The sequence below is a fragment of the Chelon labrosus genome (assembly GCF_963514085.1).
Source record: "Chelon labrosus genome assembly, chromosome: 3".
In the NCBI taxonomy this organism is placed as follows: Eukaryota; Metazoa; Chordata; class Actinopteri; order Mugiliformes; family Mugilidae; genus Chelon; species Chelon labrosus.
In genome coordinates this window covers 3,130,129-3,143,447 of record NC_140339.1, presented here as the reverse complement: position 1 = coordinate 3,143,447, position 13,319 = coordinate 3,130,129, and the positions used below count along the sequence as shown (strand labels likewise).

Sequence of the window (13,319 nt, the reverse complement as noted above, 5' to 3'; positions counted from 1 at the left end):
AAAAAATATGAACGGCAGTCTATGGCGAAAGATAAATTATTTTCTGGTCCCGATCGACTTGTGCCTTGGATTATACATATGTTGTTTTTCAGAATAAAAAAATGATTTTACATGTCAAGAATGTCACAGTTTGTCGCAAGATAGTTAAGTAAAACGCTATGGAAAATACGTAATTAAACGAACTACAAGTCCCGCATGCTGGCGAGTACAGAACCGACCAAAACTCCCTTCGTGTAGCTACAGCTCTCGACATGACCCGATTTATAATGATTTTCACCTCGTTTGATGCTTCTGCCTTCGTCCTGGAAGAAGACGGTAAAGCTCAACAAGGAGACGGCCATAGTTCTCTAGTGACGTACATTGTTCGAGATGAGAGATGTAGTTCACTAAGCGATCTCATACAAAACCTAATGTTGTTCAGCTTATTTACGTCAAATAATTTGTCTCTTGACGTGAAAAATTATCTTTTAAATTCACACACATCATATGTGAAATTCATGCCACAATTCGAACGGGACCAAAAAATAATCATGATCTCTCCATAGACTGCCGTTCATATTTTTTCGAAAGATAGGTCCCATGACCCGGAAGTAGGGGGGCGGGACTTCGGCTCTCTATAATCAGTTCCCAACGGAGAGACTCCAGACCAACTTTCCACCACAAAACATTTGTGAGCAAGGATGTCTTATTTATTTATTACTAATATTTTGTTTTCCACGTTATACGAGTAATTTATGCACAGCATGCTGTGACAAGCTGGAGTCGCCTTCAACATCCACAACCAAAAATCTTTGACAAAGACAAAGAAAATCCTATTTGATAAGCTGGTGTGTTCGTCTTTTTTTTTGTTTTTGATTGAAAAATGACTTAAATGGTCGATCAGTTATTATTTATAATAATTCATTGATCTTTACTTTACTCCTTTGTGGAGATAAAACATTTTCAGCTATAAAATAAGACTAAAACAATTAAGTTAATTAATAAATTCACCAATATTCACTTCCACTCTCTTGATCCAGCCTCTTTAACGGGATAATTACACAATTGCAAGCAGAGTAGTCCAAGAGTTATGAATGACTCGTTGGAACAGAACAAGTATGTGAAGAGGATATATTTAACTCCTGGTCTGAACAATGAAACGCTTCATCAAAACAGTCGTCAAATAAATAAATAAATAAATAAATCCTCCTGCCCTGAGAGAACTGAAATATAAATACACCGGCATAAAGCTGCTGACAGTTGGAAATCCAGGCGTGTGTTCAAATTCATGGCGCTATAAAAATACACTCACTTGCCACTTCATTAGGTACACTAGTGAAAACTAATACATAATGCTGTAACAGTCCTGCACTAAATCCCCCTTCATGACTAAAATAATTAAACGTAATTTGCATATATAGCATTAATAATAATTCAAATTGCCTTAAGACACTTTACAGGAACCAGAGCTGCGTGTTCCTGATCTGCACGGCTGCATACGACTCACCTGTGGTCCAGGCCTCTTGCTTGTAGTTATCCATTCCTACCTGAATGTATAATTCTCCCACCGGCCTACGACACCTCTTGTATTCAAACATTACAGTAGCCAACTCGTTTGTAATACAACTACTGTTACGACTGACAGTTTTATGTCCCCGTGCCTTGTTTATTCCTGTAACAATAACTTTATGAGCACGCTGGCTACCTACTAAACCCTTCTGCGGTGAATATTTTGAATGCCATCCATATCCACTCCTTTTATTCGCTGCCAGTCTCTCAGTGTTACTTGCATCAACTGGTTCTTTGCGTCACGTTTTGATGCTGCGTGTGTACTTTAATCAGACGTATGTTTCAGTGTTTAGTTTAATGCTGAAACAGTGTCAGGGAAGGTGGTAATTCAACTGGATGATCAGTTTTGGAGACCTCACTTTTGGAGAAGTGAGATCTGTTATCTATGCTAGTTCACTGGGCTGTCGACAAAATACTAATGTGTTGGTAAAACACAATAAAATTCAATAATGAGAATACTATGGCTTTTTGAATTCTCCTATTCAATTAGATCTTCATTTGAGAAACACGATATGGATTCATAAAATCCTCTGATGACATTTTTAAATAAACTCCATTTCCTGCTTCATGTAGTTAGCAGTCTCGTGACACACAAGATCCAAAACAGAAACTACAATCCTGGCTGTTAGCCAGTGTCCGGCCACTATTTGTCCCACATTGTTGGTAGTAACTGGACCTCTGTCTGCAACTTTTCCAGCCTATTCAGCATTTTGCGACCAATGTTTTAAACGTATGACATTTCCAACGTCCTCTCGTTAGAAACCCCGCTGCGTTCTAGCAAACTTAGTCATGCGTGACCACAGCGAGAATTCTGAGAATACTACGCCAGAAATGACATACATTTAAAACATCTACCAAAGGATTTTATAAAATCAGATTGCTCTGAGTCAGAGAAATAAATTAAAATTTTCTAATAATGAAATGATTCCACTTGTGAGGGAGATCTGAAACATGACAGACGCTCCAAATCTAAGAGCACCGTCAGGCCTGAAAGCTTTAAAAAAAGCTAATGACAACAGAGAAGAGCTGAACAAAAGCAAAGATGCAAGAAAGATGTGAAACCAGAGAGAAAACACTGCGGAAACGCAACAAACCTCTGAAACCAAAGACAACTTTAGCTTTGTGAAAATCTCCGTCATAACAACTAAGGCCACCAATGTCTTGAACTGATTCAGTTCATCGTGAATTCATTTCGACTTATGTCAGTCTCAAAACAATTGTATTTAATTTCACTTACTCTGGAGATTTGGGATATTTTCCACAATATTTATATTTTCCCTGTAGTTCCACATCTTTCACTTGTCCTTGCTTTTGTCCAGCTCTTCTGTCATCATACTTTTTAAATCCCATCAGGTTTTGGGTGTGACAATGCTCTCAGAGTTGGAAGATGGAAGCTTTTGTCATATTTTGGATTTAACCTCCTACTTTAGACTTTTAAATTACATTTCACTGAATACCAACAGCAGAAAACAAAAACTAAGAAAATAAAAGAAAGAAACGTGCAAAATAAATGAATAAATAATTATTGGTCAGAGAATCAGAGGAAAATCTTTCAACTCAAGAACGTTTTGCAACGAAAAAAAGAAAGATTAGATTCAGACCTGTTCATAATGAAGTAAAATTGTTTCAAAAGGGAAATATCTCCAAATGCAACTGAACTGAAACCTTGAGGAATTTGAAATCAGCAGCGAGCGATACCCAGCCTGAAATAATACTACAAACCACACGCTCCAAAATGAGCACAAGGTTGAATCAGCGTCTTCCTCGTTACTTTTAAACAAAGGCCGCGACTTTCAGGAAAGCTAAAAAATTTAGTGCAGGACTTTTATATATTGGAATGCATTCACAGAAGTGTACCTAATGAAGTGGCAGGTGAGCGAATGAGACGGCTGCAGAGGAAACACCCGAGCAGCTGCGTGATAGAAACGGGGCGTCATCTTGAGCAGACTCTTTCTACATGGACATCAGGGTTTCATTCACAGGACAGGACAGGACAGGACAGGGAGACACAATGCAGACCTCAGACTCCCAAGGTCAAACATACGGCCCGCGGGCCAAAACCGACCCAGCAGAGTTTCTAATCTGGTCTGTGGCATGAATTTGCAAAAAGTTTCCACTGTTTTAGGAAAGAGTGTGCAGAAATTGCACTATTTAAGAAATTTCAGGTTGTTTATAAAACGTTTTGTAAAAGGATAATTCATTAAATGCAAATATTTTGACACTTATACTTCTTTGCACAAGTTATTTATAGGTTATTATGCTATTATGTTACTGGTCCGGCCTGCTTGAAATCAAACTGTACTGTATGTGACCCCCCCCCCCCCCCCCCCCTCCTTGAACTAAAATGAGTTTGACACCCCTGCCTGAAAGCTTCCTGTGGGTATTTGTCTTGAGTCCTGAGATCCAATTTCGCTGCAGCTCAAAACAAATCACTGCATCCCAGAAAGCAAAAAAAAAAATCCACCTGTGTAACATCTGCACCCATGTTCCCCTTTTTCTTTTTGACAGCGTCGAGTCTGCAGCTGATCTGGTTCACCACCACCGCTGAGGAGCGAGTGCACGAAGAGAAACAAGAAGTGCACCAGCACAGATGAAAAGTCTGTCACTCCAGCTGAGGCAAGAAGACCGCCAAGAGACAGGGGAAAGAAAGTATTAAAACTGAAATGTATTTACCCTTGAGACGGTGAGATCTGTCATGAGCTGCTCGAAGGCCCTCGTCTCCTCTGCTTGCTTCTGGTTGTGCAGCGCTATCTTTTCGCTGAACTTCCTGGGGTTTGAGCCACCTGTGCCCGGGGAGCCGGACATTGTGCGGGCCGCAGTTTTTTTTTATATTTATTTTACAACTTCAGGGTAAAAAAAAAAAAAAAAAAAGTGGAAGATAATGGAAGTGGTGGGAGTCTATTTTTCTGAATCTCTCACTGAACGACGGAGCAAACCCATTAGAGCTCTAATAAAAACAAAACAAAAACAAAAAAACCACACCGAACCCAAAGTTAGTTCAGTCAGCCGCTGCGGCTGGCTGGCTGCAGAGCCGAGCTAACGCGGCTAAGCTAACGTCAAAGCCAAATAAAAGTTGGGACTTCTTATGAATCGAAAGCGGAGTCAGTGACGCCTCCACGCACCGACTGTGTCTTTTAAATGAGTTTAAAAACTTTCGAGACAAGTGGCGCGACGTTTACGACAAGTCAACGGCGCGATTTAACTTCACATTGACACATTTTTCGAACCACTTGTTTGAATGTAGCGCTGACATAGCGTTAGCCGTCATTGCTAACATACCGTTGGAGGTGAACGGCGGCAGCTAAGCTAAAGTTAGCTAAGCTGCTGTCAGTGCCATCGCGACAATTTTTTTTTTTTTTTTTTTTCACAAACGCACTTTCATCCGCTTTTCGACACTCGCCCTCCGTGGACATTTAGCGGAACCGAAGCCAACTCGTAGCGGTTGTGTTCAAACCCAAACGCTGGAGAAATTAAGTTAGCCTCGTTAGCTAAAATCTCGCTACTAGCTAAAATCTCGTCCTCCGGCAGCAGTTGGGTGAAACGGTTTGCTCGGTAAAATTTTTCAACAAGTGTCCGCTGGTGGTTGCACGGACTTAACTGGAGAAAAAAAAATAAAAAAAATCCCCCCCTCCTCCTTTCTCGGGGTTCCCACAAACTGGGGAGGACAGCAAGCAAAAAGCAGCCTCCGGATATCCACGCGTGATGCAGGGATCCACAGTTTTCACTCTGAAGTTGACATAATCACAGCGCTCACGGAGTGTTAATCCACGCAGAGATCCTCAAACAAACTCCGCGAAGATAAACAAACGGCGGCGCCGACGGAGGAGCTTCTCTCTCTCCCTCTTTCCCTTCGTCGAAGCAGAGTAGTTGTTGTTGTTTCTTTTCGGACGTCTCTTCTCTTCTGCCCGTGTGTGTGTGTTGTTTTCGGGTGATTTGAACCTCCGGTTGACAGAGCTGAGGGACATCAACTCAGATCCGCAGGCTTGTTATCCTCACACTGCTGCGAGAGAGAGAGAGAAAAAAAACATTACCTCGTTAAACACGGTCGATGCCTGCAGCGTCCACAGGGGGGCGACAAAGACACCACAACACCCTGGCAGGCCCTCTGTGGGATTACAAATAATAATATTTATCTATTAACATATGTTGGAGGTAGTTGTTATTCTTTTTTAATCATGTTTAATGTACATAAATACATAAATTCGCTTTCCTGTTTGTTTTGATTACTTGTTAGTGCTTTTATTTTGAAGGTATCAGGTAACTGGGGCACAGCAGGTGAGTTCATAAATAGAGGAAGAAAGGGACAGGTGAGCTCGGCACTGAGAAGGGTTATGGCTTTATTCTTTTTACCAGGCTGAGTGAAGCAGCAGAAGCCATTGCTGTTTGTTTGTTCTATGCCAACTGAAATAAACCACAGCAAATGTCTTTTTTTTTTTGTCTGGTCAATGGACTTTTTCCTCAATCCCTGCGTGATTTAAATCCCCGAGTACCTCGGTGGCCGTTTGATATAAATTTAGTTTGTTTTTGAAGTATTTTTTTCATTAATCTTCTTTTTTATTTTTTTTTATTTAACCTTTATTTAACCAGGAAAAGTCCCATTGAGTTACAGTAACTCCAAGACTGGCGGCAAAAAGTTACAAAGAAGAATATATATATATATAGACAGGACAAAGGTTACATACTACACCACAAATCTCTGTACATACATTATACATACTAAAACACAAACAAGACATTACACTTAACTTAAGCTAATACAGACATCATTAAAGTGCACTTAGTTAAAAACTAAGTGCACTTTATTAGTTTGAGACAAATAGCCACTACAATATACATTTATTATTTTCAATAAATCTGTGTGTAACTGCTGGTGTGAGTCAGAAAAGCAATTTCATTTGAATGTCAAATTAAAGTTTGAGAATGTCTGTAATTTTAGCATAAACTGAGTCTAATGGGGCGTAAATAACATGTTACAATGATTTTTTAAAAGCGTTTTATATTAGGTATTTATAAAATGTCCTTTATAGTGTTTGTAGGTTTCAAATTCTTTGTTTTCTGCAACAGCAACTAACACAATCATTAAGTTAATTAAGACTTGTAACTTTAATATAGTTAACTAGAACGTTGTTTACCTTTTATGGCAGTATTCTGAACGAATCAATGATCAGAATGATCAATTAACCTAAACCCTTGATTGGATTGTCATCTGCCTTATAAGTTATTTAATGCGAGGATTCATGCATCAGGAGTCATGTTTCTGAGTGGTCGTCTCAAAAGCTGTTTCCTGTGTTTGTCACACACAGAAAGAAGTTACACTTAATTCTACCATTTGAAGTACTGGATTTCCTGTCCCAAAAGCAGCCCACCTGTACACCTGTCAGGTACTTTACTGCAGTCAACTTACTTGATGCCCTACACATGAAAAGTCTACCAGCAACAGGAACCATCACGTAAAACAGGAGCCGTGCAAGGCAAAGATGTCGACTGATGTTAATGATTGTGTCGGGAGTTAAATACATTACTGTGATGCTATTTTATCTGTCACTGCTCTTACGACTTTATGGACAACTTGAATACTGGTGTGTATACATCCAAGCTAGGAAGCTGGGCCTTACTTTATTTCCTAATTCCTTTTTTCCTTCCCTCTTCTTTTAAGCTCAAGATTTATCTCGACTGTCGAACAAATACAATAACATCACATTAATGCATTTAACTGCTAATCTTACATGTTGCTCCTCCTGACCCAAATAGGATCACAGTGGGTGTGATACAATTTCAATTTGCAAACAAATTTTCAAATTCCATCTGAAAGTTTTGAGTAAAGCTTTCTCTGCTTCTGTCAACTTACTGTCACCTCTGATACCATGAATTTTAAATTAAAAACAGACGAATTGAGTCCATGACAGAGGACATCAACAAAAAGTATACTGCTCTGTGGTTAAAATGTTGTGCATACGAATAAAACTTGTCTGAAGGTTAGCTAAAAGTTTGGGATCTAGTGAATTCAGAGGCCAGGTCAACACCTTGTGCTGTTCTTCATGTTTTTTTTTTTTTGTTGTTGTTGTTCCCGACCCAGCTCACTGACTAAAAATAGGGTTGTCAAAATAATAGGAACACGTGTCATTACAACACAACATTACCGCAAACCACAGCCTCCAGAATGAAGTTGAATCAACAGCTCTCTCGGCTATTTTTAAAGCAGTGATGAAAATCGTGACGTCAGTGAAGATAAGACTTAATGCAGGACTGTTCTATTATAAGTATTCGTCTTTACTAGCGTACCTAATGTTTTGTGTGAGAGTCAGCAGCTCATTAAGGGTTCACTTCAATATGTATGGCCAGGGTTCAAATTTAACCCTAGATCAGACTCTGTGGTCTGAAGTTTCATTCAGGAAATCACAGACTCCTGTCAAAGGTCAGATCTTTTACTTTAAAGGTAGAAAAAAACAGAAGCATTTACATTTACATTTACATATTAATATTGTTTGATATAATTTCCTCAGATTATAAATACTTTATGTGCTTCAAAATGCAGTACTTGCCTTTTAAATTATTTACTCTTATGTTATTTTGCACCAAACACCTCATGTTACCTCTGTGTTAAGTATTTGTGACAATAAATATGATTCTGATTAATAAAATCTGATATACTTTTACAAAAGCATGTTAAACTGCAGAAAGGCCCTTTTATAATCTGTAATATATCATCAAATCTATATCCATGCATCATATTTTATAAGCTGACTATAGTTTTAGTCGTTAAAATCTGTCTCTATTTGAGTATGAAGCGTCATAAAATGGAAATATCGGTGTATTCCCGTGTCGGATTTGAGAATATGTGCTTCCTTACAATGCTGCAGCCTGCAAAAGAATAAATAAATGAAAAAAATAATAATAATAAAAAAAGGCACTGCATTGGTAGAGCTTTATTCTAAAACAAGTACATTTTATTGGCCGTGAGCAAATAACAAAGCGAACACCGTCTCCTCCTTTTTTTTTTTTTTAATAAATGTCAGCCCCTGATCAGACTCTACACGAGAGAGAGAGAGAGAGAGAAAAATAAATCAACATCTGTTCATTAATTCTGCACCGGATCTAAATTTCAGGCCTCTTAGCGATATCCAACAAAGTATGTAAAAACTGGATGGTGTAGAGCGACATCTACTGGACCACGAGTTACTGTTAATACTGCACATCCTCGAGCTCACTTCCAGAATTTGTTTCGCGAACATCAGCTGCAGTTTAATTCAGACCGGCCGACAACACGTAAAATATAAATAAGGGCGACTTTGCTGGAGTATTTCCGACAAGACATTTTTCAAAAAAAAAATCTGTGTTTCACTTATACAAGGTAAACAGGAATAGAAAGATTTTTTCCAGTATTATTAGAAAGTACATCTGCACAGGTTTATTCTGTTTCTGCACTGTGGGTCAGCTCCCGGGCTGTAGACACACGACTGGATTTAAAGCCAAATGTTAGGAGCTAAACATTGAATGGACTGAGCTCAAATCGAGAGAAACGCTTCATTAAAATGCGTGAAAAAATAATTTAACTACACAACAAAATAGACCACGGAGAATAGGAAAAACTTTTAAATTTATCTTAAGAAGCGACACAAATGAAAAATGTCTAGAACCAGACGGAGTCGAGTCCGAGACGAGTCCTGTCCGTGGAGGAGATGTTTAGACGGCCGGCTAACAGCTAAGAAAGACATAAAACTCCATCTCTTTACATAAAACATACATTTTTATAATTAATCAAAGCCCATGCACAAGATATTCAGAATATTTAAAGCGCAAAAAAAAAAAAAAAAAAAAAAAAAAATACACATATAGACCTCTGACTGAAAAAAACAAAACTTGCAAACTTGCGGAATAAAGCACATGTGGTGATCCATGTCATAAAAAATAATGCACATAAATTTGCATAGGCACATTGGAGAAGTGCAGTAAAGGAAGGATGGTTCAGGTCGAGGCTTTAAAGCAACCCCTCTGAGGGGGTTTTGTGGTTTAAATTCAGTGTCTGTGGCCCTTTTCATTTCTCTTTTCTTTCTCTATTTCCCATAGAATTTCTTGTTGAGCAGGAAAATGAGCAGGTTGACGTTGATGGTGGCCCGGTCGAAGAGCTTCATCACCGCCACGCCTTCGTACTGCAGCTGGAGGAGATCCTGGGGGACGACGGGAACGAACAGAAAGATCAGAAACGAGCGCCGGCCGCTTCACCGTCGGAGCAAAAACCGATGGACGAACAACATACCTGATATTCTAGCTGTAACGTCTCCAAGTGCACGCCCATGAACTTAGCCTTGACTTCAAACACTCCGACCGTCTCAGCTGGAGAAATCTCAAAAATAGCATTCTTGAACCTGTGATGAGAAAAGAGTAAGAGTAAGACAAAGCGGGACGACAAGGAGTGACTGTCAACAAAAGAATAAGCAAGATGTGTTTACTGTTCTTCTAATGATCAGAGTAAAACAGCCTCAAGTAACCACCTTAATCAGAACAAACTGATCTGATCTGAAGGAGCTTTGCTGGTGTAAACCTTTAATAACTATGTAAACTCTTGATGTTGCTGGTTTCTCTCTGGTTACTGAAATAAATCCATTCTCTCTGAGCATGTCTGCTCCATGTGGGGTAAACATCAGGTGAGGAGTTTCCAGGAGGGACAGAAACATGGAGGTAGAAAAACAAGATGAACCAAGATGGAATCAATGTGGACAGAGACGATGGAGACATCTTGGTTCATCTTCTTCTACTCTAGACATTCAGGGTTGTCGTTGAAGTTGGGAATAAAATCTTCTTCTTCAGTTCCATTTCCAGCAGATTTGATGCTCTATAGCAACAGAACCACTGTGTCATTTACGTTCTACAGTGTTCTACAAGTTTTTCAGTTCAGTTGGAATCTCTGAATGTAATTGTATAGGTGCATTGTATTCCAAGTGTTTTGCACTGTCTCTTGTCCTTGCACTGTTGGCTGCATTTTTTTCGTCTGCATCAGCTTCCACACATGTACACTTTATGCTCAATCCCTTGTATTGCACTTAGTCCTGTGTCTTCATGTAGGTCCATGGTCCTGGAGGAACGTCCTCTCATCTCACTATGTACTGCACCTGCTATCTACACTGCCTGGCCAAAAAAAAAGGTCCCACACTCTAATATTTCATTGGACCTCCTTTATCTTTGATTACAGCACATTCTCTGTGGCATTGTTTCTATAATCTTCTCCAATGTCACCAGATTTATTTTCATCCAGTGTTTCATTCATTTTTCACCAAGATCTTGTATTGATGATGGGAGAGTCTGACCACTGCACAAAGCCTTCTCCAGCACATCCCAAAGATTCTCAATGGGGTTAAGGTCTGGACTCTGTGGTGGCCAATCCATGTGTGAAAATGATGTCTCATGCTCCCTGAACCACTCTTTCACAATCTGAGCCCCATGAATCCTGACATTGTCATCTTGGAATATGATCCATTGATGGAATAACCTGGTCATTCAGTATATTCAGGTAGTCAGCTGACCTCATTCTTTGGACACATAATGTTGCTGAACCTAGACCTGAGCAACTGCAGCAACCCCAGATCATAGCACTGCCCCCACAGGCTTGTACAGTAGACACTAGGCATGATGGGTGCATCACTTCATCTGCCTCTCTTCTTACCCTGATGGTTCCCCACTATCCTTCCAGTTTTTAATAATGCGTTGGACAGTTCTTAACCCAGTTTTAGTAGTTTCTACAATCTCCTTAGATGTTTCCTCTGCTTGATGCATGCCAATGATTTGACCCTTCTCAAACAGACTAACATCTTTTCCACGACCACAGGATGTGTCTTTAGACATGGTTGTTGAAGAAATGAGAAGCTACTCATTGCATCAGTTGTAATCACCCATGCAGTAATTTTCCAACAGGAGGCTCCTACCTATTTGATTAGTTAAATCCAGTCGGAGACTTTTTTTTTTTTTGGCCAGGACGAGTATATGTTGAAATGACAATAAAAACCTCTTTGACCTTTGATCAGAATGACTGATCTGGTTGAAGAAGTATTCTCATCACAGACGTAGCCCGTCTGTTTATTTGCTGGTGTGAGCCTAGCTTGGCATAGTGAGACCCAATTATCAGAATATCAAGAGTCTGGCTAACACTCCCTTTTGAATTTCATTATGGGGTGTGTTTCAGCTGATAACAGAGAAAAAAATGACTGGATCGTCCTTCAACCAATCTGAGGAATGAATTATGAGACACCCTAATTTATCTGTCAATATCTATTAATACAGACATGATAGTGGACTACACGGCACTCAGATGACGTGTTTGACTACAGTTACTTTTCTGTCCATCGCCACATGAAGCTCGACTCAAACAGTATGACTGACAAAGCAGATCTTTGCAGGAGCAGAACCAGTTCCCAACAGAGAGACTCCAACTCAATCATCCAAAGCAAAGAATAGGATAGGGGGATTGGTCCGGCTTCCAGGCTGGTGCAAACCTTAAACAGCAGGCTGTGCATTAAAGTAGAATAACTCTGTATCAAGAGCAGGACTCACTGGTTGGGCTGCAGGTCCTCTATGGAGATCAGCACTCCCTTTTCATGGAGGCGAGAGGCCGTGTATTTCTGGGAGACCTGTTTACTCTTCCTGGCCTTGGCGTCGCCTGGTTTCTTTGACAACCTGAGGAGGGAGAGAGAGATAAGTGTACATTTAAACCAGCTCTCAGAGCATCAGTGCTTCTCCAGGTCTCATTTCATTCTATTTCATATTAGAGCTACTTCTGTGCAGCCTTTTGTGGCACGAATGAACCCCCTGCAGAGGAGCGGATTTATTTTAATTCATCAACATGTTAAAAAAAACATGGCATCAGATGACAGACGGCAGAGTTTTAAGATTTGACTTGAGGGAAATTAAACCATCTATTTGTATTTGAAGCTTTTGATAAATTAATCTTCAGTTCATGTCAAACTGTTTCGTGTGATCTGACAGCACAGAATGATTTCGCTCGTGACTAACTAACACCTCATATATAAAAAGGAGGAAGGTCTCCAGATCTGGTGAGTCAGATCACACAGCGCTGGCTGTCAGTCTAACATGCCGCCGGCAGCAGCAGCAGCAGCAGCAGCAGCAGCAGCTGTCCTTATTTTAATGTCATTTGGATTTCCATGGAGTCAAAACAGCCTCAGATCAGAACTCCACAGACAAAACCAGGACATATAATTTGAATCTTTAAGGTCACATGTAGGGAATATTCATACTGTAAGTGAGAATAAGCCTCACAGAAGTCTACACCGATCAGAGCACAACATTATGACCGCCTTCCTAATACTGTGTAGGTCTCCCTTGTGGTGACTCATCAGAGAAGTTTCCCAGCAGAACATTGGATTGTCACAAGATGGTCAATGCTATTTACTTCTCCTGTCAGTGGTCATAATGTTGTGGCTGATCAGTGTATGTGCTCCCTGAACTAAAATGAGTTTGACACCCCTAGTTTAGATATTGCATGATGCTTCTTCAATGCTTCTCTCTGTGGTTTAATAAAGTATGACTGTTAGATGGATAGATAGGAGATGATGGGACGTTTCCAGGGTCACTCACTTGCCCTTGCTGGCCAGGTTGTCCATACATGTCTTGATGTACTGATTGTAAGAATCAATCTGCACGTTGTAGAACTTGGTCTTTGAGTTCAGGGCGGCGTTGGTCTGCTGAAGTTTCACCAGCTCGGCTTTCCTACGCTGCCGATACCGCCTCTGGTTCCTGATGTCCTGTGATGCGCGAAGAAA

The 13,319-nt window shown here is 40.0% G+C and overlaps 2 protein-coding genes across 7 annotated transcripts in view; both read right to left on the bottom strand.

Annotated features, from left to right (window-relative positions):
• crtc3 (CREB regulated transcription coactivator 3) overlaps nucleotides 1-5,619 on the bottom strand; it is a 43,544-nt gene extending 37,925 nt beyond the window's left edge. For 3 of the 6 annotated variants that reach the window (XM_084540846.1, XM_084540847.1, XM_084540849.1), the window contains exon 1: nucleotides 4,222-5,617. In XM_084540846.1, coding sequence (XP_084396972.1) covers nucleotides 4,222-4,353 — 132 coding nt within the window. In that variant the 5' untranslated portion in view covers nucleotides 4,354-5,617. Of the gene's footprint in view, nucleotides 1-4,221 lie in introns of all 6 variants that reach the window. The other 3 variants (XM_084540844.1, XM_084540848.1, XM_084540845.1) reach the window with 2 other exon arrangements.
• Nucleotides 5,620-8,458: 2,839 nt separating this feature from the next.
• Nucleotides 8,459-13,319, bottom strand: part of iqgap1 (IQ motif containing GTPase activating protein 1) — a 54,284-nt gene continuing 49,423 nt past the window's right edge. Inside the window, exons 33-36 of the mRNA XM_084541633.1 lie at nucleotides 13,135-13,301; nucleotides 12,094-12,216; nucleotides 9,806-9,914; nucleotides 8,459-9,716 (exon numbers count right to left, since the gene is read on the bottom strand). Coding sequence (XP_084397759.1) covers nucleotides 9,603-9,716; nucleotides 9,806-9,914; nucleotides 12,094-12,216; nucleotides 13,135-13,301 — 513 coding nt within the window. The 3' untranslated portion in view covers nucleotides 8,459-9,602. The remainder of the gene's footprint in view (nucleotides 9,717-9,805; nucleotides 9,915-12,093; nucleotides 12,217-13,134; nucleotides 13,302-13,319) is intronic.